Raw genomic sequence first — 26512 nt, forward strand, 5'->3', positions numbered from 1 at the left:
TGATCCACAGTACAAGCATTTCCTTTATAGCCACTATTGGGAAAAATCAACAATCATACAAAAACCTAGAAACAAAGGGCGGAGCCCCCAGCAAAGCAAAAGCCAGTTTTTGATAAGCGATTTACACATGAAGCAGCTGCTAACCTAAACCTCCTAGGATTGGCCTACACTGTAATGCTAATAATAGCTGTACAAGAGATCCAACAAATCCAATCAACCACGGCAGCAACATTGGTGCACTCGCAATAGACGTCGATAGAGTATCCATCGGAAAACAGGATTACATACAGAACTCCACCATTGCTATTGTCTATCTATGTTAACCTACATACTATGCCCTACCTTCATTCAACTGTACCTTTTTAGTGTAATACCAGTCAAATGTTGCTCATCTTCTACACTGTCAGCTGAACTGGACTACAACTTCACATTCAAGTCAACCAAATGAACAATTGTGCTGCAGCTTTCTGAATTCTTGCATGAGTTGTAAGGTGCCTATTTTCGTCTGACTGCTTTGCCCACACGACTCTTCCATGTGCTCTGTATTTGTTGAAAAAGCTAATATTAGAGTCTAGATAGCTAGTTAAAATGCATAATCCAAGTGTCATAAGAAACGTACAAGAGGCTCATCCTCCGAAATCTCTGCTTCTACATTACTATCAGAGTCATCAGCTTCAGCCCCTTGAGAGTCTGACTGCTCTGTCCGGTCTGCTTTATCTGCTTCTTCTTCCCTTGACTCATCTGATTGTTCCTCTTCTAAATGAAGATTGGCTTCCTCATTACCAATGTGGGTACCTACCAAATCAGGCTTCTCTTCTTCAGATTCTTCCATATCACTTGGGACATTCTCAGTATCCCTTTCTAATTTCTCCTCAGAATCCGACTTCTGATCCCTGTCAGATTCCTCCATGCCTGTTACACTCTTCTCTGTTGTTTTAAACTGTTCACCTTCTGAATCCCCTGCAAAAAAAGGTACTTCACATATACAAGTTACATAACTGACTTAAAAAGGACCATGAAAAATATGAAGCTTTACAAATAGGTGAACAACATAGAGATGGAAGAAGATGGGTTGCACTTAAAGCCAATTTCCACACTAGGACGTCCAACGATTCAGAAATGATAAAGCGAATTACTAAGTGTTGGATTTCCATGAATCCTTACAAAGTGGCTCTTCCAGTTCACGAATAGGTGAACAACACACGGGTGGGAAAAGGTCGGTTGCACTTGAAGCCAAGTTCAACACTAGGCCATCAAAAAATCCTGAATCATAACGTAATTTCTGTACTTTCTTTGGATTTCCTCGTCAGATATCAACCCATTGTAACACAATTGTCCACCCACAATTATCAAACTACAAGTTCTAAAGGCAGATTAATGTAGGAAAGCACTAAAGAGGGTTCTTCGGGTAACAAACTCGTATAACCTAAACGTTGGTAAAATGGAATTTTAGTGTTTGCAAAGTATGAGAGACGAATATGTCGGAGGCCTATCAGCTGCTACCCATCCATGAGCAAATGCTATAGACGGAATGGATTACATACATCTGTATTATGCTTACTTCACAGAGCATACTTGTTAACATCATCAACTGTAAGCATATACACAATCACAGCTAACAGAAGAAGCCCTTGAAAGTAAATTCGTGCATAGGATAGATAATAACTCTCCAATTTAGAACAATAACTACAAATATGGTCCTCTCACCGGAGTTGATATCATCAACTTTGGAAAATTCAGCAGGTTCGGGGTCAGATATCCCAGGGCTCCTGTCATCAGCATTGAACAATCTGGAAGAAGTATTATTCTTTCGTGCACCTTTTAGTCCATGCTTCATATTCTTCCTAGGAGTTCTTTTCCCTCTTGCTTTAGATGGCGAAGATCTGAAACTCATAGCAAGTTAAACAATTAAACACAATATATACACACACACACACACACACACACACACAGTCCTTATCCAGTGAGGGATCCTGCACGGTTTTACCGTGCGGACCTCACTTTCCCGATCAAATTTCGATGATCTGAGCCGCTCAAAGTGATTAGAACGTGATTTTAAGGGTACCCGCGAGAAATCAGCAAAAAAAATGACCGGAAAGGGCTTGATAGGAGCAGTTTTCATTGAACGGTTCAGTAAAAAACTGTTCAAATCAAGCCCTTCCCGGTCATTTTTTTTGCCGATTTAGCGGGTACCCTTAAAATCACGTTCTGCACACTTTGAGCGGCTCGGATCATCGAAATTTGCTCGGGAAATGGGAGGTCCACACAGTAGACTGGTAAGGGATCCCTCATTGGATCCGTGGGGTGTGTGTGTGTGTGTGTGTGTGTGTGTATTCAAGCTACACTTAGAATGTAATCCCAAACTCACACGTTGATTGACTTCTTGCTTTGTTTTGAACTGCTCGGAAAAACCTTTTTCTGCTCAGATGGTCTGAAAACAAATAAAATTCAATCCATCCGCCAATACAGCCACAGATACTGCAGATATGACCATCCTTTTCCTAATACCAGTTGTAATCGTAGAAAATAATAAGAAGGCTTTGACTTACAATCCTTTATGAGGTGAACCTTTTGATGGTTTTGATCGCTGTTAATGATGTTAACAGATTACTGTCAGAGGTGAAGCACAATTCATTTTTTCCAATGGAAAACAAAAGTCTATACTTTCACATATAGGAAATACTAGAAACTTAACCTTTGTCGGCTTGCGGCCATTGTCAATAAGCTCCCAGCGCTCTTTATCTAACCGGAGCACTTCCACGTCTCCATCCTCATAGAGTACCTGTTAGACCACCAATTGATCCACAAAGCTTCAAATGTTTAGGAAATTTGCCAAAAATGCATACCAAGTTAAAAGTACCATAAGGCTTTTTTAAGCGTTCAACACAATCAATAAGACAATTCCCTCACTCTCTCAAAACTAATTGATATTCAAACCGCAGCATCTAGTCATAATACTTCCGACCCTATTTATGACAATAGAATCCAAAAAACGTACGAATAAGAGAAAGGTAACCAATTCTAGTTCTTGTAGACCAAGTAACTGCCAAAATAGGATACCAAATTATTCTTAGACTACCTGTTTGTAAAAATTGCATGACACTAGTTATGCACTAATTTTGGAATAATAAGTATCCAATGTACAGAATGTATGTTTCACCTGCATCCGAATCATATGAGGATAGCATTATAGAAAACACAATGGGTTGTAGTTTTATCGATGACCTAATAATAAAAAGGACAGGGAACAATGCAGCTTACCACATGTTTCTTTTTCTCAGGATCATATGACTTCACCAATCCCTCATAAAACCTGTAGATTTCAGGAAGAGGACACCATCAAAAGAGTATTCCCGAAGCATCAATCTTACACAGATTTTTTTACTCAGTTTTAAACTGCAAACTTCTATATAAAGAGACCACACTCCCCAAGGCAGTCAGGGACTGCCGAGCATAAGTTGCGTCTTTGAATATCATAGCACACTCACAATTAATGAGCTAAAAAACAGGAACGATAACATCAGAAATTGGAACAGAGCATATGAGTAGCTGGGTTACAATGCCAACTATGAATTAGAAGACCACAGAACGAGCTGCACAAGAAGAGGCATTTTTAACCACTGACAAAAGTCCAATGTACAAGGCATGGCCAATGGTTTGACAAGCACAGATTATTTATAAAAAAAAACCAACAGTAGCAGCAATGAAGAACACATAAGTCTCAGTCAGAAGTGTAACTGGGCCTTCCTTGGAACTGGCTCGTAAAAGAGGTTGATAACTGATGAGGCTTTCACTGCTAACAGGTTACAAGTAGTGAAGTAGAAAAAGTTCATTTTCACACACTAAGCGATGAACAGATCAAAGCCATGGTAATCCCTTGGTGAGATGCAGAGAAATTACATGCCTAACTAACATCTGATGCTATTGAAGAAAGATTTTAAACAGTAAGGATATGAGGTGCTTAATAAATCAGGAGTTTAAATAGTCAGATTCTTGATTTCTTCCGATCCCATTTATCTCATGCTCCAAGTTGGATATCTTTCAATTATTCTTTCTTACTCTTCTGAACAACAGCTAATCTTTTTCTTCCCTATACCAACAAACACTTACAGCTTATCCATTGGCCACCAAATTTTTATTCGGCAATTAATCAGGTCCATCATCTCGCTTCCTCCTTTCTTTGATGTGCACTGAGGAAGAAACAAAGCACTACGTCAAGTGCTAGCATATGTAAGCAGTAAAGCTAATCTCTGCTCGTAGATTCTTAGAAAACGATAAACATTAAAATATGTTAACAATCGGAAAATTGCCCCACCTATAACATTTTATTTTAATCCACATAATTTAGAAATAACAAATCAATACCACTTTGAGAAATCGAAATAAAAATAACATACATTTTATGCTTTTGAGCAAGTTGTTGGAAAACAGTTTACACCATGAAATAATAGCCCACAATCACATTGAACAAGCCATATGCACCTAGCAATAAGGTGTGTCCTGTGGCTTGTGCAGGCCCCAAATCACATCGAACAAGCCATATGCACCTAGCAATAAGGCGTGTGTCCTGTGGCTTGTGCAGGGAACCATGCACACCCGATCTTCGATATAGATCATTCTTAGGAAAGCCATAAGCATCTTTTCACAGTTCAACCCCTCGTTGCAACTAAACAGCTAGCAGGGGAATTATTCAACTCCATAAATCTCCAAAATAGTCTCTCCCCCCCCCCCCCCCCCCCCAAGCCACTCTCTCCCTCTCCCTCTCTCCCACACCCCCATCACTGTCACCACCTCACATTACATCCTTGGCAAACCATCACCAAAAATATTCCCCATGCCCGTCTCCATTTCCGCCACCCCTCTTAGCTACCTCACCCACCTCGTAAATCCAGTCCCCTATCCCCACCCCACAACCCCCTACCCCCTAAGACGAACCACTATCTCATCATTGAGATGATCCCCAAACCCTCAATCTCGAGGTCACAACTTCGTCATCCAATTTGAAGATGGTGGAACTTTTCAGGTGCACAGGGCGCAAGTGAAGCATGTGCATATTATCCACTATCGCCAAGCAACGTTCCACTTGCACCCGTGCACACAAAAACTTGTACCAAATAGCAACCGCATCACGTTAGGAACCTGACCCTTCGAGACCCTACATCTGTAGTCTGAGTTCTTTGGTGGTCAAATTGGTATTTTCTTTGATCAATACCTACCAGTATTTCGTCAGTCCTATCAATTCCAAAAGAAGCTATGCATAGATAAGAATGTGTGTATATATTGTTTAAATACATAAATATGCAGGAAGCAGCAGAAGTTGAGGGTAATGATGTATATGTCAGGTTGGTTGTTCAAAAGACCTTCTCTTTGCATCTTCATCTTTTAGGGAGCCCAGACCCATTCTTCTGGATTTTCATTAGTCACATTTCAGGTGCAAAGCTTCTTCAATGAAGACCCCTTTCTCTCTTCCTCCCACCCTTCTTCTTTTCTCATTTAGTTGATTGAAAGAGAATAAGCGCTATCCCTTGAGTAAAGGGAGGGTTTGCTTCTGTTATTCAGACAGTTGATGACCCTAGTCTCGTATCCTAGGTTTATAAGGATTCTGCTCTTCACATGCATTCCACGTTCAAAATGGTCAGCTCTCATGGAGTTGAGGTAGCCCCATCTATCCTGACATTGAGGTAACCCTGCCGCTCCTTGGGTATGGTTTCAAAAGGCAGTTTTCATGAGCTTGGTCTGTTGTTTTTGTTTCTGTTCTTGTAGGGAACACACACACACACACACACACACATATATATATATATAAAAGCACTTCCCGGACATATTTTGAGCTGATTTCTCGTGAGCACCCTTAAGCACGTTCTGAACACATTGAACGGTTCGGATCATCAAAATTCGATCAGGAAAGGGGAGGTCCTTAATAAGGGATCACTTATTGGAAGGGCCCTGATACACACACACACACACACACACATATATATATATGAAGCTTCTTGTAAGGACCTTAGGTAAGGACTCATAGATCCTGATCAAATTTCGATAATCCGAATACACACACACACATACATAGTGAGACTCAGAGAGGGTGCTTGTGGAGGCGGTGGTGGCTGGTGACGAGTGATAGTGGTGTGGGATGTATTTGCAACGTTTTGACGAAGGAAACGGGAGGTAGCTGTGGAACAGTGGCGGGAGGAGAGACGAGGTGGTGCCGGAGTTGGTTTTTTGGGAGGAGGTGGCTAGCAGTGGTGGGTGTATCACGGGGTTTGACAGAGAGAAATAAGAGGGAAGGAATAGGGTTAGGAATAAGGACATTTTGTTTCAGAAGGAAACAAGAATGCATGCGTTTACTATTTAGTATTATTTGGCCGAATGACTACTGAAACGAAATTTCCACAAATTACTATTTCTTATCAAACAAGCAATAAGCACAAATAAGAACAGCTGCAACAAAATCTAGCGCTACTAATCCTAAAAAAAGGCTTCAGGTGAGTGTCATTATACATCCTAGCGAGAGAACTGAAAATAGAAATAGCTTCACTCTACAATGGAAAGAACCACTCCCTCACTGGTAAAAAAAGCTAGAAAGGACTGGAGAGACTTGCCTTTGCCAAACCCGCAATGCTTTTTCTTTTTCGCTTCTTTGCAGATGCTGCCAAGGATTTGGAATTACTAACTGCTTTCATACTATCAGTCTCCACAAACTTCTGCAAGGAAGGGAAAAAAATAACTTCTCTCGATAAACAACTAGCAAAACACCAGATGCATGTCGCTTTCAGAGTAACTTCATGAAGCGAAAAGAATTACCTTCACATCATAGTCGTCGAGGCCTCCAACTTTATTTGCCTCATTGGAACGATCCTTATCGGAAATCTTGCTTTTACGTTTTGACAAGGAATTTGAGTTATTCTGGAGGCATGTTACCAACAAATCTGATTCAGCTGGTTCAACCATGTTTTCTTGCGAAGACATTTTACCTTCTGAAACAGTCCGAAGTTCCTCGTCGCTTTCAGAGGACCCTTCTTCCTGGGATAGAGAACCCTTTGAAGTATTCCTTGAGATAGAGACTTTGTAAGCACCATGAGCAGATAATCTCCGCTGTTTGGATACTGAAACATTTGTTTTTTCACTTCCCACTCTTTTTCTCTTTTTCCGGTGCTTCTGATCAGTTTTGATTTTCTTTCCAACGTCTTCATGGCCATTGCTTACCTCAGCCTTACTAGAGATCCCCAGATTATCCAGATTGATTTCCCGCACCATTTTCAGGATATCTACATTGTCTTCATTTTTTGTTCCAGCTGGCACAGATTCATTCTTCACCACTTTTCTTGCCTTGGTATTCTTTGCTTTAAGGAGTTTTAACATTTTCCCCAAAGGTACGTCATTACCATCTGCCTCAATGTCTTTCAGAACCTCGTCATCAACGTCGTCTGGAGGAATCTGATGTTATCCAAGCATAACAATGAAAACAGGTTAATAAACATGAAAAACGCAAAAGAGTTACAGCAATAACCAAAGTAGCTGAAAGCACACTTTGAGCGTAGAAGATACCACTGCATTGACTTCAAACTTGAGTGATTCAAAGTGAGTCAAGACGCTCTCCTCAGCCAACCACGTCTGCCCTTCATGGACCTGTCCATGGAAAATTAACAGTATTAGTTTAAATTACAAGGTCCAAGGAGGTCCAAAGAACCAAACCCAAACCCAAACAAAAACAAAAACATAACCAACCACACTGTAATTAATCCACATCTCCCCCATATTGTACTGACTTTAGAAGAAGGCAGGACCAATAGCTCCTTGAATCTAGTATATCCAAATGAATAGATTATTACTTTCCATTGAATAGTTAATATCCATATAAACTCACAAATGTACACCAACTACAAGGACTAATTCTTCAATCATACAAGGCACAGAAGAGACACGTGGTTGGACATATACACCAACACACAATAAGAAACCATCAAGTCCTCCATCTATCTTCTTTCAACATATTCCCTTCTCATCAATTAAAACACATCCTAACTTGTATGATGCTGGCCACAGGGCTACTGTTTCACTCTTCTGCTTTGTGACGATGTTACCTTAGTCAACCTACATTTTCCACGTCTTAGCCATACCACTTCAACCCACAAGAAGTTTTGGTCTTTCCCTTTAATTAACATTCCTTTACTATGTACCATATCATGTCTCCCCGCTTGTGCCACTATTCTTGTAGCCAACTGATTTAGAAGCCAAACGATTTTGTAGCCATTGTTCCTGTGACAAGTTTTCAATTTTGGCTTCTTTTTGCCAAACAATTTAGTAGATTTCCACAGATCTTTACGTATGACTAGGGTAAATAAACGTGTTTATGGTATATCATGACTTTAAGTCTCAACTGCTGGCAACTAATGAGTCAAACTATGCATCTAACAAACCAACCAGTCAGGACTGTGACCACAGTAATATAGAACAAATGACCCAGTAAGGAAGGAGGCCAACGTTGTCCCAAGACTTCCTAAAAAAGGAACTTCTTCATAATAGCTAAAAACATAGAAAAACTTCACTGCGCAAATTATCAAGCTGTTCCCGAATCACGTCTTGTGTGCACCGACACCTATGTTAAACCAACTACAGCAGCCTAAGCTTTTAGAATTAAGATAGCTTGGTTGTCAACTAGGTACAAAAAAAAAAAAAGGTAGATCCTAATCCCAAAGCTTGGTTGTTAACATGGTGCCAAAGCAGGGAGATCCTGATCCCAAATCCCACCAGATACTTTTCAAGTTGTTAAAGCATCCAACTCAATACCAATTGGCAATGAGTGAAGAGGCCGACTAGGCTCATACACTAGGTTTGGAGGTTATATTTAAAAGCTTGAACACAAGTATTTGCATATTCATGGCCCACCCATGCGAAGACATGGTGAAAAGCAAGGCATGTGTTGAGACATTAAAGCAACTTTAACAACTTAAACCTTCTTAATTGTTCACAGGATGAAATAAACTGTTAAGTCCACTCCTGAAAACTCAAGTTTACCAAGCGAATTTTATCTTGGAAAGAAAATCATTTAATTCCAAGTTGAATTATATTCCAAAAAAGGTGTGAAAGTAGAAAAGATATGATGACATACATTGACTTGCAAGATGAATGGAACATATGTATGCTAATTTATTGTACGGAAAAAGTAAAATATACAGCTTATGTTACACTAGATGTTTGAACCATTGTACAATAGGTAATGGAACAAAAAATTCCTTTCTTCTAAACAAGCAATCCTTGTGGAGAACATAGCCAATACAATATGATTTCCAAAACTATAATTTGATCTTCAATAAGATGGTATCAAGACATCCTATCAGCAAGAAAATACTCAATCAGTATATTAAGTCAGGAACTTTCTCTTTCTCTTAAAGCATTGACCCTATTTTATAATAACAAACCAAAATGAGATTCAAGTAACATACCAGAGGACCACCCCCTTCTTTCTTCTCACATGGTTTGTATAGCACCGGAGGAAGGGCCACGGGTACGATTGATTCGTGAATAGCATCTTTCTGAACTAAACGTTTGGTGATAGACAGGCCAAGGTCACAGATGCCATGCGAGTTCTGCAAAGATAATTGACCACATAAAAAAAGTATACAAGGGACCTCCCTCCCTCTCTCTTTTTAGTATTCTTTTTTCTTTCCGAAGGGGGGAGGGGATAAGTAAACTAATTATGATGGGAAAACAAAAGAAAAGTAGTCACCATAAAGAGTATGGACTAAAATATTTAATCACTACCTTGGACTTCGCTGGGTCAAAAGCATCTTCTGAACACTTAATACCCTGAAAGATAGAGAGTATTAAAGATACACTCTCTTTATCCTTCTCAATGCTGACTTCTGACTTGCCATCTTCCCCACCATGCATTAGCATAGAGAGAAATAAGTGCAATTGCCTGAAAAATTGTGAATGAGACAAATTATATGAGAACAATGATTCTTGAGACCATCAATGTAGAAATCAAACACTATCCGGAATCAAGTAATATGCCGCATGCCAAGATGTGGATGAAGTCCTTAGTAGGATTATCCACCGAGAGCTACAACTTCACTTTCATAACAATCCAACATCTACGCTAATAATCAGACAATGTTTCAATTTTTGGTAAGTATGATAAACTACACCGGACAGGACTATTAAAATCTAGAAAACCAGTGAGATATACACCACTGTACAACCATAAAAGACACTCTCAAAATAAATTCCACATGAATACTTAAAGTTCGACTACATAAGCTCTTCTGTCATTAAATTCACAACAAAAGAATACACAAAAAGCAATCTCTTCAGTCTTATCACGGAGATTGATCAAATCTGACAGAGCCACCAGGCGTTTCTAAATTCAGAGCTACAAGTGTTCAAGGAGCGCACATGAACACAGGCCACAAGAATAAATGTGTCAGCAGCATCTGATATTTCATTACATAATAACATGACCTTTATATCTGTTTAGTTTATGTTCTGCCAAAAAAACTAGTACCTTTCCAATATCATAATCAAATAGACCAAAATCGGCTTAGAGTGGAAAGCTGTATACTCTCTCTCCTTTCCCATTCTCCCTTCTTGCAGCTGCTTGAATGAGCATTCAGATGAGTGATCACCGACATATATTCATATCCTTTTGTAGGTTAAAGATCTACAGTCCTTCAAAATGACTGACATAGTGACATTTCATCTCCATAAGTGGCCACTGAGCCAAGCAGGTACTTGGCCAAATTGGCATAGGTAGTACAAAGCCTTCAAGAACGTGGGATGCTAACCATAGCTCCACAATAGTGCATCCAATACATTTTACATTAGGGGAATTAGCACTTACCCCCCTTGTACTTTGCTCGATTTGTAGAGACCCCTTGTACTCCATTTTTAGGCACTTACACCCCTTGTACTTCGAAGTAAAGCGCAACTGTTAACAAATCTGCTGATGTGGACGGAAAAGCAAGTGGCGGGAGTTTTCCCTCCAAAATGACTTCTATAATGCCTAAAACACCCCTGGAAGCATTTTTAAGGCTTATGTTCCTCCCTTTGGCAAAAACAGAGCAAGCAAAGCCCTCCCCCTCTCTCTAAAAGCAGTAATCAAAACTATCCTACGAGGAAGCTCCTACTCTCTCTCTCTCTCTCATCCGAGCAGATCCTCTCAAACATCAAGAAGCCCATAAATCCGAAAACGATAATCGAGTCTGAACATAAATCCGAAAACACTAATCAAAACCGACAACATAGCCCCAATTTGCTCATAAACCATAACAAAAACCCAAAAGGACACAAGCCACTGCACAATTTTCGAAAACCCACTTCGAGGGCATTATTCACGGGCAGGCGGAGGCGGTGGAGAGTGATTCTCCGGCGAAGGTGGCGAGGAGTTGGAGGGTTTTTGCGTGGAGGTTGATCGAAACATTTCTAGGAGTTGGTTTTGTGGAATTGTTGGTTTCTGAGTATGGAACGAGCTCCATTTTCACGAGAGAGAGAGAGAGAGAGAGAGAGAGAGAGAGAGAGAGAGAGGGGAGGGGTTAATCTAAGGGTTGTGGGCTTATAATACTAAAGGGCTTTTAAGTCTTTTCCTTGCATCCACCCGTTGCACTTTACTTCAAAGTACAAGGAGTGTAAGTGCCTAAAAATGGAATAGAAGGGGTGTGTCTCTGCAAATTGAGCAAATTACAAGGGGTGTAAGTGCAAATTCCCCTTTACATTATTGAAGAACCTAATTTGAAGAGGCAGGACTTAGGCTCAGCACCAGTACTGCGTGACCTGGGGAGCATTAGTGGCTTGGAGGCAAGAGGGAAGGAACTGCCCATGAGGCTAAACATTACCCCTGGCCAGCCCTGATTAACAAAGAAGCCACACCACCTTTGCTATGCACCATGTTAGACCCAAACTAACCTGATGAGACATCTCTAGAAAATGTTAAAACTCAGGAATATCCACGTGTGATGATATTGTCACCCATGCAGTGAGGAAAAGGGGCAAGCTGCCAAGGTCCATGTGACTTCATATAAATAGAGAGCTAACCCCTCCTCTCTCTACACACTGATCCAACCCAATCTCAGCCCTTTTCATGCGCTTTTACCCTCTCTTAGTCCAGCTGCTTCTCTCTCTCCCAATCATCTCCAGGCATGCGGTGTTGTAAGAAGATTCTAGAAACCACACCTTGATTCAATACCTTCTACAACCATCCAATAAAACTCCGTACACAGCCAATATGAATATTGAAGCTAATGGCACATCAAACACTCTCATCATAAAAATATCTACCCGACAATCTTATGCTAGATGCATCATGTGTCAATGTTCCACAAGTTACCGATTCCGTAATAAGTAAACGCATCACTGAATATGATGTATCCCAGGTATATACTGCATACCAATATAACGATGCAAAGATACCTTTGCCATTATAAGAATATGTATAACCAAATGAAGAAGAATACTTTTGATAAACAGAAACCTAAATTTTGGAACTGTTTTGGAAACTAAATGCTGAATTCTTTAAGCCAAAATTGGCTTGACATAAAAATCTAGTTGCTGAATCAAAACAAGTAATTGGAGGGATGATCGACAAAATTAAGTAAGAACACTGCTACTATAAATTTCTTACCCTATATCTAAAGAGGCCCATAAAACTTAAAGTGACATAACATGTGTTTATTAATAAACTTAGGATCTCTTTGGCCAAACTTCTTTGGGTCTTCTTTGCAAGGTATTTTTTGGTTGTTTTCTCTCAATTCTTACGAGATTGGGGTACAAATTTTAGATAATATTTTTTGATGAGAGGAATGGAACAAATATAAAAGCATAGACCAAAGTTGAAAAAAGTTCATATAAGATGACGGAAAAGACCCTAAATTTTGATATATGGTGTAAAAATCTGACCCGACTCTTGTAAAGATTAAGAGAAAGCAACCAAAAAGCCTCTGAAAAGTTTGCCCGAACTCACCCTTACTATACCATCACTACTGCATTCAGTTTTAAGTGATGAATCATTGAATTGAGTTATCAAAAAACCCCCAAGGCAACATTCAAAAGTTTGGAGAAGAAATGGGAGAAAACTATATTCTCGGTACACTAAGAAAACTCACGAGATAGAAAGGCAAGTTATCCAGTCCAGAATTAGGAGTGGAGCTATATTTGGCACCAAGTTTCTATCAGGATGCAACAACACCATCCATAGACGGACCAAAAGTCATAGAAGTAAACCAGACGCCTGACCATTAATTTTCAATGAATGTAATGCATGAAAAACAAACAGATACGACATAATGTATCAGAGATACCAGGCAACATCTCAATCAACAATGATCTCAACGAAAGCCTACCATGCTAACACATTCTTACATGGAACGGAAGAAATAACAGTTATATATTGTATTTCAGATGTAACTTCCTAATTGGTGTGCATAAATGCATTATTACATCGTTAAGAAGTATAATCAGACTTACCGGTATACAGGTTCAAATGCCTTAACATCTCTGCATTCATCAACATTTGGACATGAAGAATGATGAGCGAAAGCATGGACCAGATATGGGAGAATGTACTCCGGATAAACCACCAGGGAATTTGCATCACATTGCAAAGAAAGCTGGCGTGCCTTTCCTTGCTGGCATGTCTGAATAATATCACTCAAGTTAAGCTTACCCTGCCAAATAAGTCCAACAGAAGAAGTACAAATACATGACTGAGCAGCGGCAATTTATACTCTAAGAAAAATATTACAATATGAACGAAAAATATTTACTGCAATGGAACAAGGCGTCTCACTATGAACTGATTTAATGTGGCATCAAGTACCTCTTCAAACTCTGGTTGCTGCAATCCGCTTATGTCTAATAAGAAGGCGCAAGCATATTTCGGATCCAAAACCCGTTCCTTTACATATTGATGAACTTTGTTCAAAAACTGCTCCTTGCATTGAGGGAAACTTATCTGTATTCTCCAAGTCAGGGAAAATAATTATTTAGTAAATTAATTACCCAGGGGAAAAGGAATTTCCAGCATACTAATTTCTAGCGAAGATAACAATGAAAGAACAAATTAAATACTGGCTAGCAGCACGACAAAATCAAGGTGCTTTCTTATATAAGATTCATTCAACAAGAACTCGACCTCCAATGTTCTCAAGGTGAGGTAAAAGAGATCAACAGGTATCTTATGATCCCAATGCTTAGATAAACGAAGAACTGCCTTTGCTGCTGCAAGCCTTAAATGAGCCTTATCAACATAACTGCAAGATGTCAACAGAAGCATGTATGTCATTCTGTAACCTTTTATTAACCGAGGAGTTTCACTCATCAAGCGAAATCTATGTTTGTGCAATCCGCGTGTCATAATTCGTCTTTCATTTAATCAATATTACCTTGATTCTACATCTTTTGAGATTTCTCCAAACGAAAGTATGTTTTTAAGGATGTCCAATAGGTCATCAATCCCAAGTCGGAGGTGAGCATCTTTAACAGGCAAGTAACTCTTGACCAAGGTTTTAATGCCAAAGATCTGCACTCAAAAAAATAAAACGCTGATTTCTTTATAATACATAAGGGGTCTGACAAGAATTTGTAAAAGAGAAAAAGACAATGACAAACGAACGTATTTGCTGATCTAGACACTGTAAAACCCTAAAATGTTATAATCTAGCTTGAAAGAAATCATGTAATTCCAAAACAAAATGTACAAACTCCCACAAAATGACCTTCAAAGAACAAAGTTCGCTTCTGTCATCCCAACTTTGGCTTTCTTGATCTTCCACTTTCTGAAATAGAAAAGGCATTCTTTAGATGGAAAAAATAAGGAACTAATCATAGGTTGCAGAAATCCAGCAGAGTTTGGATGGCCTACATTAGTGCACTCTAGAACCTTTCTTTTTATGAATCCTTCAATTTCGCTCTCTCTTGTTTCGAAAACTGACATTGCAGTCTGTGCTATGCAACCCAAAGATTGAAGAACAGCAGGCAAATGTGTCTTTTCCTCCAGCATGTCCACAAGTCTCTGCACATTTTTTTGTGCAAGAAATGTCATCTAAAAAACCCATATCATCTTTGAAGTAGAGAATTACCTGATAAAATATAGGATTTACAATGACAAATTATAATATTAAAGCTAACCTTATACAAGACAGAGAGTGACATTAGGCCATCATCCTTTGTTATAGCTGCTAGGGCATGTACAGCATACTTGGCCTCCCTTCGACTACCCTCTAAACATATTCGTTCCAGTATAAGGTCTAATGAACTGCAATTCAAACACAAAATGACAATGAAGTAAGAAGAAAGTATGCACAAGGAATTCAATAACAGAAGTAAACAGTTTCAATAGTTTCACCTGGATGAAACTCCAAGTTGTTCTCGAATGGTTCCACCAGCATTTGCTAGAACATGCAGAACACCTTCTCTAATTATTTCGTTTTCGTCTTTAAGAAGATGTACCAAATCTTCTTCAATTCCACTAAGCAGCAAAGGGCTAAAACGTGCAAGAATCTGCAATTCAACATAAGCAAAATTTAATAACAAGCATCACCCATGGGTTCTTACCCGATTCATAAAGCAGAAACACAAACACACTCCTCTGAATGTGGAAACACAACATGTTTCATTTATCATCACCCATCACATTGTGGACACTTGTATGAGTCGCAGTTTTAATTTGCAAATGGGCATGGCTCATAGGCTATCTATTCAGTTCTCCAATAGTCTTAGTCCGTTATGCCTAAAAAATTGCCAGCCCACGCAACTTCATGCACCGTATGTCTGTATCTGCTGGCATGAGTGTTCAAATATTCTCCACATCAACATGAGTACCAAGTGTACAACAACAGCCTCGTCTGTTGGTTCACAAAATTCATGCAGTTCATGTTCTATGATACAGCTCAACACAGCTGATGAAATCTTATAAACCAGCAAGCAATACAGAACATCTATAGCCCAATAGACCAATTCAAAACCTCGTCTGAGGAATACAATGCTTTACCACAAGAATGTTCATGCAAGCCAGGGTATATTCGGTATGTCCAGCAGATTTCTGTAAATTAGCCTCCAGAAGGATCTCCTTCACATGCTCCTTGTTGAAAAGTAAATATGAGCATTTCAAAGAGAGAGTGTTAAGAAAATCAAAAAGTCGATGTTTCTGGCCAATGATCTTAAGCAAATCATCCTGCAATAAAAAAATAGGTCCATGAAATCATCTGATATAAGAAGAAAGCTAGTATTTAGTTATACTCAGTTTCATTTGCTTACCCTGCAACTACAAGTTTGAGAAGAGCTAGTGTTTGGATCAAGTAGGAGTGCCAAGATCTTCCAGATATTAGCATCTTTTAGCTGGTCAAGAATTTGAAAATTTTCCTCAGCCTTCGCGGGATCAGTAAAACAGCGAGACATGATCCGGAAGCAAAACAGCATCTTTTTTTGGGACTCAGAAGCATCATTTTCCTGCATTTGGAAGGAAATGGGTTCTTAGGATTAGCAGTCTCTTTATCTTCCATCCGCGTAGAAGCATTTCAAACATACAGAAACCATGAACCTGATGTAGCTGCCTAAGAGAAAGATACTTCTGCATCTCTTGTTGAAACCTGCAATCCAAGAGAAAATCACCTGAAAATCAGCATACACAAATCTCAAGTAAATACAAAGGATGGTCCATATAATTCAAACCAAGCCGTCGAAACAAACCTTTGCTTCTGCTCTAGTATCTTCTCAAGAGCCTTAACCTCAACTTTGTCAAATCCTGAGAAAACTCTTATCCAATCCCCAACCTTTTCCTTGACTGAGAATCCATCTGGGAACAGGGACCCACTGAGGATGGGTTCAATTAAATCTGATCTGCAGGACAGATCAAAATGTTTTGCTCAGATAGCTCAAGCAGTCACTTCTTACAGATACCCTGGATTCTTATTCAGTAGTTTGGCATGAAATTCTTTCTCTGACAACTAAAAGATCTTCCTACAGCTGCTCTAGGAGTTAGTCATGTTGACTTGGAAAAAGACCTTATGTTGGGGGGCAAACCGTGCAGTTCTAATTCGTTACAGGATGATTTACTTTTTGGCTTACCCAATTTGTTAGCATTTCTTTTTCTTCTTCTTCTTTTTTTGTTTTTTCGCATATTCCTAACTCCCAAGGACATTATGCACTTGTTTTTTCACTGATGAGTGAATTGTGCACTTGTCACACAACAAACCCTAAAGCAAGAATTGTCTCACGTCTCTAGGCAGTCTCTTCTTTTTAACTGGCAACAGGGGGAAATTTTAGAAATGTAAAAAGTAACTAGAAAGGTACTTGACAAAGCAGGAAAAGCAGTAGGTATGCCCCCAGTAATTCTCTACGAGTATCCCCTTTACGCAGGTGGTTTCTCTTGCTTTGCATAGTAATCCACCACTTAACAAACTCAAAAACCCACTGCCTAGGCCCATACCCCACCGAAAGAACAAACAAAACCAGAAAACAAAATTGGCTATACTTTGATTAGCATGAAGATGGTCTGATGATCCATTCTTGTTCTGTACCTACAGGGACAACTCAGATCCATCCATGATTTTCTATGAAAAAACTAGAGCAAAAAGTTTAATCCACTGCAACAGCAAACGAGAATAGTATACCTGAAATCTTTATCATAAAAGCATCTCAATATCTTTCCCGGGATCCAATCAAAATCATCATTTTTAGTTGAGTCACCGGAGTGACTCAAGCAAAAAGTCCTGTATATCTCAGCCAGCCTCTCCATGGTATATTTCTTAACAAGTAGCTGGAAAAATGTCAAGATCACCGACAAAGTATTGGTAAATCAATCAATACCTAGTCTAGAATAAAATACGTGCACACAAAGAGAAAGGAAGCTGTAAATGTACAGATTTGTCCCGGAGGCGCTCTGCAACAAGCTTTACAGTTTCAACTGGAATGGAAGTTAGGGTATGACATGCCACATCACAAACCACAGCAACCACTTGTTTGCGAACATTTTCATCATAGTCCAACAGCCGGTCACAGAGGGCAGCTAAAAATGATAGTTCAGGTCAAAATCAAAATATTTAAAGTACATGCAAACAACTTGACGAAAGACCAAGAAACCTTACAGATGATCTGAGAAGCTTCAGAACGGGAAGGATTTGACAGAAAACAAATCTTGGCACGTTCAAGGACAGACATTCGAACCTCAACTACTCTATCAGTCAACCTCTTCAAAAATTCCACAAAAATGGGCTCAAATGTTTCAGAGATAGCAGATCCTGGCAGAGCAAAAAGGTCGCCAACCAACCTTACAGCTTTCAAACGAATGTCTAACTGATCTGTCTGTAAATGATGAAACGTAAAAATTAAGAGAAGCTGTTTCAACGAGTTAAGAACATAGGGTACTGAAATAACATTAAACTGATAGGAAATGGAGAAACTAATGGAACTTCGGGACTGATAATAGGATGCAAGTGTTCACGACTTTTTTTATTCTCTTTACGGTAGAAAAGATTCATCCTACCCAAAAGTTAAAATACAATTAGTAATTCAAAAGTATGTTGAGCTTTTCTATGTACCTTGGACCAGAATTTTCAAGCAAGTGTTATATGGGAGGAATCAGGTCACAAATTTTAGAACATACTTTAGAACACTCTTAAACTATTAACTCACACTTTACAAGTCCATGTCAATAATCAAATTCACAGGACGTATGACACTGGAACGGCAGGACGTATGACACTGGAACAGCAAGCAACTAATTGTAATTACCAGTAGCTCTCCTGTTAGGTAAGGGACAACTCCAGATAATATCTGAGGGGCACAACGATAGATGTCATAGATTATTTCATGGTAATCCATTTGACAATCCAAAGACCCGCTATCCCCTGACAATGACGATATAAGAAACTGCTTTATGCCCGGCTCAAGTTTTCCAGCACAGTGCTCTATAACATCCATAGCAAGCCTCCGTGCAGCCAACGTAACATCCTAGCATGACAAATTCCAGAACTTAATTTCTCAAGTTCTATTAAATCAACTTAACATCATGGAGGCACCTTATCAGCCAACAATATCGTGACAAACAACAAATGAAGGGCAAATAAACGTGCAGACATAGAGCTTACAGTTTTATTCCGGCCTAAAACAGAGAGTAAAACAAGTAAAAGATCCTCACGGACATCCTCACTTTCTTCTAAGAGAACGACCATGATTTTTTGCATTGATGTTCGAACAGTGTCTGGATGATCATCACTGCATGGTAGAAGTTACAAAACACAAGTTACTAAATTGGAAGACAAAAGCTAATAGCAAAAATCACATTCACTCAAAAAGTCTTGATGCAAAACAACCTATCAACCTTGATGGTTCAAGGACGTTCAAAAAAAAACCTTGATGGTTCAAGCGAACACAACGTTAATTGAAGAAACAACAGTTCCTAGATATCCACCAAAAGACCCAATACTAAACCAATCACTGTACATAAAGATAATTCCTAAGGGGTCGTTGAAGAAACAAAATGGTCATCCAAATACCACTCTATTTAGAGAGAATTATTTCCACCTCTACAGTACTTCTTTCTCCAACACGTTTCCCACAGAATTGTCAAATGATTCAGTATAACAAAGTCTGAGGGCAATGAATTGAATGTTCTTAAGTCTTTTATTTAAGTCAAAAATCTTCTATGAATCCCTTATCGTCTAAATCCTTCACCAGGCTACTAAGAAACATAGGAAGGCAAACCACCAGATCCAAATTGATGTGCAACAGCCCATAACCAAGTTTTACTTAAACTCTACATTTCACATCCAAACTCAGGCACAATATCTACTCAACATCCTCCCTCACGTACAATCGTGTCTTCCATGTGGAGATACAAATACCTATAGATAGAGCAAAACGGAATACAGAAGGGAGAAGCATAATGAAAAACTGGAAACAACTGCAAACGAAGAGACTCAAACCCAAGCCCAACCTGAGCTCTCTGATACCATGACAAGGACACCAATTGTCCCAACAGATTGAGCAATAAGAAATTTGGCCCAATAATGAATATCAAGCTATTCAAAAATATTCAGAAATCCACATTGGCTCAATCCGAAATCAGGATAGTATAATGAATATCAAGCTATTCACCAACATGGACAACACGGTCAATCATATTAAGCAAGTATACATTCCAAATCTCTTAATCAGGCTCTCTTCGGTATCACTTGGGGAAATGGCTGAGGAGTGAGGAGATACGGTTGCGAGAGGGATACATGGTAGAGGAGCATGGTAAGGATAAATATGGGCTCACTTGGGGAGATTGGGCCTCACAAGAGGTTTCCTTGTCACATATGGTGGGTTTATAGAAAAGAACTCAAAAGGGTTGGGAACTTTTTCCAGGTTATTTGTGCTTTGAGGTCAGGGATGGGTTATATTGTTTTCCTATTTTCAATCAAGGAGAAGATGCATTGAAATTGGATTTGGAAGCCTATGGTTTTTGAGTGAAATCCTTCTATTTAACTCTCTCTGGAGACTGCAAATCTTTACTCCCTCGAAAGGCTATTTGGTACTCATGCCCCTCCAAAGCTTGCTTTAAATGTCCGATGAGCGGCCTAAGACAAAACTCTGGACAACTTAATCTGAATAAAGAAGATAATTTTATCCATTATGTCATAAGTGTAAGAAGGATGGTGATTCAATGTTACATCCCCTACTCCTTGTTCAGTGGTTTGGGACATTTGGACATCAGTTTGGTTTGGAGTGGTACTGGTTTTCACTTTTCAGCAACGATGATGGATATTCTACAACAATGGAAAGGGGAGAGAATGTCATCATCAGTGAAAGATTTGAGACGATTCTCTTTAATGCAGCTCATTTGGAGAGAAACGAACTGGCAATGCCTTAAGGGCATTGAGATTCCTTTGCATAACTTGAAGAGCAGTTTTCAAGGTCTTTTACCTAGTGAGGAGTCTAGAAAAGGTAATCCCTCACTTGACCATTATTGACATTCTATATAGACCTTTTTGTATAGAGAGCACTTTCTATGTAGGGGTTGCAACCCTTGATGTTCTTAGTTATTTCACAATATGGTAACCTGATAACCTCAAAACAAAAGAAAAACTCTTCCATGTAATTAGCTACGTAAGATTCCAAACACAATCAAAACGAATCTGCCATCTGGAGTTCCGTTTGACCATAATCAGTTCTCACCAATCAATTTCAAATTTGAACCAATAACCAAGATCAAACTCAAAAGGATACTCAATTGAGCCAAACTCTGATTGAGCCTGAGTTATGAAACCTTATGGCCATGTTCAGTTCTCTCTGCGCACGGTCCCCAAAAACTTTTACCCCTAATTATTACTCTCATTTCTCTTTCTATCTCTCTCCTCCCAAATCCAAAATCCCAAACCAAACAAGCTCTATTTGAACAAAGTGGAGGCGAGGGAGCAGAGGTTTACAGAAGCTCCTCATTTGGGAGCATCAGGGGAGTGTTCAGGAATAATTTACAGAAGCACAATGAATTAATATGGTCTTAGATAGCGCCCAAACTCGGCAAACTCCACCCAACTAATCACTTACCGACCATAGAAGATCCTCGTTTAGGCAATCCTTGCAACTAAGAATTGGATTCAATTGCAAATGCTTTTACGCTAAATATAACAATGTACGTTTATACTACGTACGTACTCGTAACTCGGGTAAAATGGAGTAAAGATTTTTCTAGTATCTTGTAGATATTAAGCAAATGTTTTTCTACTATCTATGATGAGTTGAGTATGACCAATTTGTGCCTCAATACTTTTTCTTTTCTCGTACTTATTGGGTGTCTATCTACCCCAACCAAGTATGGGTGGTGAATTCTGTAATTATAGTATTGAAATCTTCCTTCATAAGTGTTCAATAAAGTACGCCCCTGCACAGAAACTAACAGAATGATAGTGCTACTCACTGAAAAGAAATTTATGTCTCCCCATACGAGAATTGAAGCACCCAGTGCAAGGTAATATCCTGAATCCTAATCATGTTAAAAACAATGAGAAGAAAAGGTCTCTATCCCTTTGACAAAATACATCACTAAGTTATTAATAAATAACACAATCAACCAACAGATAAATCATAGATCAACAAAAATTAGCAAAACTGCGCTGAAAAAAAAACGAAACAAAAGTGGATAAGCTAGTGTTGTTGGCTTCAAAAAGTGATGTACGGACCAAACTGATAAGGCCAGTTATAACATGCCTACTTTCACAACATAGGATCATGTAATCAATACAAAATTTAGGAAAACATCATTGGAACAAAACAAACCTGGCAACTGAAAGAAACGTAGTGAACATTTGATTGACTAGATCGTCACATTCAAGATCCAACATCACAACACACGATCTATATTTTGCAACAGTCTCTAATATGATAACTCTCCTTCCAAAAGATGGACCACTGGTATCACTCAACCCACTAAAGGTGCTGACAATCAAATGAAAGATGTCCTGTAGACCATACAGAAATAACAGGGATCAAGAAGCAAAAAATGACGTTGGTATATTAGGTGAAGGTACAGAAAGAGAGGGATTCCAACCCTCAAAGAACAAAAGCCTATATAGCAGTTCAAGTTGTTATCAGAAAGCAGGAAGCCAAAAAGCAAAGGATTACGTATGGTGCATATACCAACTCCATTTAGGATTTGATTTAAGAACACTGGAAACATACCTTCAAAACATCATCCCTATAAGGAGCTTCAGGTGCAGTAATCCTCGTTATCTCACAAACACAAGTAGCAACAAGAAGGTTAACTTCCCTATCTTGATGCTTTAGCAGCTCTGGTTTGACAATTGCATCCAAAAAGGGCTGCATAGACTCCAATACGGACTTTCTAGGTGACTGATCCAACTCAGAAAGGCAAGTTGCAGATTGCTGAATATTAATCAGAGTTCATATCAGTTGAAGACCACCAGTCAGAATTCATATCAGTTGACCTTACTCATAGAACTAAATAAATACCAAAAGTTTAGTGGTCCATAATCGTACATAAGCATAAAATAGACACATATCTGCCCTACTCCAGTGATAAAAGAAAGTGAATCCACCTTTCTGCTCACCGAGAGGTCTAATATTTTGAATCCACTGCTCATTGGACAAAAAAATACGAAACAAATGGAAAATAAATACAACAATGGAAAACTTTGATTCAAATCATGAGAATAAGAAACTAAATTTAAGAAGCCAAGGCCGCGAAGAAAGGCTTGTCATAAAAAAATAATCTGAAAACTACAAAATAAAAGTGATACAAAATCTTCCTATGCATCTTTTCTGCCAATGTATATACAAGCAGAAGAAACTATACATTCTGTTTATGTTGGTAAACTGGTTTCACTGAGAGCAAAGTTGCATAATATGGGTCATTAGACTACGTTTATTTGTGTACTTGTCCACCGCTGAAGACAAACATATACTTACAAAATTCCTTCTTGGACATGTCCATCCAATTACTCCAATATTGCATGTGGGGAAAAATGTCAGAGAGCGAAAATTAGCAGCTATTGAGTTAATAAGCTGCTGCTAATACAGATGGTTCCATTTTATTGATGCTGAATCAGCAAAATTAGTAAGCATCTTCTTTCTCTCTCTTTTGTGAATAAAGCTAACTTAAGCCCATAGGAAAAAAAATAATGGATTCAGTTAGCCCCTCATTCACTCACTCCAGTAAAACATTCTTCTTTATTTTGAACGGCCAGTGAAACATTCTTCGATAGTAACTCCACCATTTATATAGACATGAATTCAAGCTAACTTTGTTCCTTTCTCCATCAAACAAAGGGTGAAAAAAGTTGTACGTGGAAAGATCATCTTCCATGACCCACACACTACAAACTGCCACATTGTAATTTGAGAATAAAAGTGAATGCAGTATCCAAGGAAGCTGAGAAATACATAGTAAATAATTTCCTTGGGGTCCACCCAAAAGCCAAGTCCTAAACTAAGTCATCTACAGTCACACCATTGTGCAAGCATAATGGTTTAGTTCATGAAAGCTTTTCTGTGCATCAGTTGCAACAAAAGACACTCGACCCCAAACCGAAACAGTTCTTCAATGACTTACTCTAAATCTTATCTCGCGTACTATATTAGCCGGACCATCTATTTTAATATAGAAAGGGGCTACACACTTTGGCATGAACACTTTTGTGAAGTTGGGTCACAGAAGTGATTTCCAGAATTACCTCCACACCAAAAAAGTTATTACTGCTCTTTAACAACGATAAAACTAATTGTCAGGGTTATAAATGTAAAATCGTTCTCACTCTAACTACCATACCCCACATTCCACTCAACCACCCACTCCCCAACCCCATGTATTCACACATGCACGTACGGAGTGTGTGCCCAACCTCTAGTATATCTTAAGCAGGACGATTAAGAGACTCCACATAGCCTTTTTTCTTCTTGTTGTGACAGTATAATGGCTCCTTAAGTACTCATAGCCAACATCATTTGCCACCCTACAGACATTATAGCCGAATAGAATCTTTATCCCCAGCAGTTATCACAAAGTACCAGTAATCTGAGCAGAATTCCTGCGAAAGGACATCTCCTCAGAATTTCCCCAATTATCATAAAATTCCGAGTCCATTTCAAAAAGGGGAAAAAATCCTCTTCATTCTTCAACATCTCATTTGCAGACAGGCTTCAACCTCAACCGACTTTTCTTCAGATGTATTATTATTCTCCGCTTACCAAACAGTTAATAAAATTTGATCAATGCTAGGGACACGTCCAAGTTTACATCATTTCTTACATCCTCTCTCACAAGGGTTGGTCGGATCCACAACATAATTTGGAGGGTCCTACCATCACTTGTGAGAGAGGATGTAAGATATGATGTAAAATTGGATGTGTTCCTAACATTTTTTATAAAATTTTCCAAGTTTAGACCTCAAAAATACCTCTAAATATATGCATTCCAAGTTTTACTAGAAACTACTGTGTGTGTGTGTGTGAGAGAGAGAGAGAGAGAGAGAGAGTTCCTGAGTTCAAAGAGAAAAGTTGTTTTCTCCCAATGTGAATTTCAAAGGCAATATCTCCCTAAGCTTTCTTTTTTTTTTTTTTTGTTGCCAGACGATATGATGTTAGTATGTTAGTATATATTAGATTACTACGAAGGCCAACCTCCTGTCCATAGGAGTCAAACCCTAGGAGCGTTCCTCACGCTCCTAACCAATGGGCCAAAGCCCAAGGTCATCTCCCTGAGCAATACAGTGAAGAATTTGACGAGAGAATTAGGAAATTACGCAGTGCAGGAAAATACAGAGGAACCCCAGATTTTCGTACAAGGAAAATGACAGCGCATTACACGGCAACAAGACTCAATTTTCAACCCGCCGCCATTTCAAATGAATGTAATCCGACAGGAAATGCCTTCTTTCAGTGAACCCTAATTCACTCAAAATTCCCCAACTTTGCCAGCCAAACCACGAACAAATCAGATTTACAGTAGAAAAAAGAAACAAGAAACAACGATTACACGACAAAATTAGGTAACTTGGGGACAAAGTCGGAAAGAATTGCGCACCTTCAAGAGCTTGATGAGAGCGTCTTTGGTGGTGGGAGGATTTAGGAGCTTCGACCCGAGCTCCTTCAGCTGCTGTTGTTGGAGCTTCTGAGCCATGTTTTTTTCTTTTTTCTTTTTTCTTTTTTTTGGGGGGGGGCTGCGACGAAGCTCTGTTTCTCAGAGTTTCATCTGGTCGACAGATCGAGAGATGTGGGGAAGAGAGAGAGCGAGAGAGTTTTACTGGGAGTAGGAAAAAAGAGGGTTTCGAACACGCAAAGCGAAATAGGCTCTCTCGCTCTAATTTTAGAGCGAGAATGTGAAATCATGCGATATATCCCCTTGACTTCAGCGCTTTATGCATCTCCAGTATTTCGTTATCTCACGTGCTATTTTTGCTTTCTACTCCTTTATTTTTGCCCATTATCGGTACATGACGACTCCGTTACAGGGGCCCCTTTGTTGGGCAGTGGGCCAGTGGCAATGGTGATTTAGGCTCCATCCTTCAGACTTTAGAGCATATGAAGATTTGATATATTTGTGTGTTAAAATGTGTATTTGAATAAAAATAGGTCCCACAAGTATGTATTAGACATTATTAACATAGAAATGTGTTAGAACATTCACAATAAGTTTGGTAAATGTGTGTGTTAAAATATGTGTTAAGATAAAAAATGGGCCCCACAAATGTATATTAGGAGTAATAGACATTTATATTTTATGGTTGGAATTTAAATTATAGATGTGGGATCCACTTATTGTTTGTTAGCATAGTTGTCAAATTTGACACACATGCTAACACACTCTAGCACACAAACTAATGCAAGCATTGTGGCACAAAAAATACATTTTTGTTTGCTAAGTCTTAACACACACAATTAAACGCACTAGTTAGTACACCCATTGTGGATGCAGGCCCTGTTCCAGAACACCTTCTTAAAAAATTAGTATTTATTTCATATTTTCAAACTCAAAAATAATATGTAAATGAAAAATAATTTTTCAATTTTTTTTTTGCAC

At 38.9% G+C, this 26512-nt stretch overlaps 1 protein-coding gene across 5 annotated transcripts; it reads right to left on the reverse strand.

Moving 5' to 3' along the window:
• Positions 1–25870, reverse strand: LOC131314667 (sister chromatid cohesion protein PDS5 homolog A). Of its 5 annotated transcripts, none has more exons than XM_058343484.1 (33): positions 25517–25870; positions 22657–22860; positions 22255–22436; positions 19083–19209; positions 18727–18945; positions 18081–18297; positions 17856–18001; positions 17607–17752; positions 16684–16833; positions 16535–16583; positions 16252–16443; positions 15986–16168; positions 15341–15495; positions 15124–15250; positions 14858–15007; positions 14712–14771; positions 14379–14515; positions 14129–14246; positions 13814–13948; positions 13462–13661; positions 9766–9922; positions 9447–9590; positions 7549–7629; positions 6805–7437; positions 6603–6701; positions 4111–4190; positions 3262–3313; positions 2696–2782; positions 2550–2587; positions 2369–2431; positions 1708–1883; positions 620–960; positions 1–540 (listed from the first exon to the last, which is right to left on the reverse strand). In XM_058343484.1, exons 1-33 carry the CDS (start codon positions 25610–25612, stop codon positions 496–498), a joined length of 4989 nt encoding a protein of 1662 aa, XP_058199467.1. In that variant the 5' UTR covers positions 25613–25870; the 3' UTR covers positions 1–495. The 5 variants fall into 5 exon arrangements, with proteins under 5 accessions (XP_058199467.1, XP_058199466.1, XP_058199465.1 ...); XM_058343483.1 differs by having other exon boundaries at positions 6603–6704; XM_058343482.1 differs by having other exon boundaries at positions 7531–7629.
• Positions 25871–26512: the final 642 nt, after the last annotated feature.

This window comes from Rhododendron vialii, chromosome 13a (assembly GCF_030253575.1).
Source record: "Rhododendron vialii isolate Sample 1 chromosome 13a, ASM3025357v1".
Lineage (NCBI taxonomy): Eukaryota > Viridiplantae > Streptophyta > Magnoliopsida > Ericales > Ericaceae > Rhododendron > Rhododendron vialii.

Bases quoted from the DNA above. Each gene is read 5' to 3' on its own strand.
- LOC131314667 (XM_058343481.1), bottom strand. From the start codon at position 25,612: ATGGCTCAGAAGCTCCAACAACAGCAGCTGAAGGAGCTCGGGTCGAAG. The intron at 15,008-15,123 runs GTTAGCTTTAAT...AAAAATGTGCAG, and splicing joins CACTCTCTGTCTTGTATAAG to AGACTTGTGGACATGCTGGA. The intron at 13,949-14,128 runs GTCGAGTTCTTG...TGGAGAATACAG, and splicing joins TCACCTTGAGAACATTGGAG to ATAAGTTTCCCTCAATGCAA.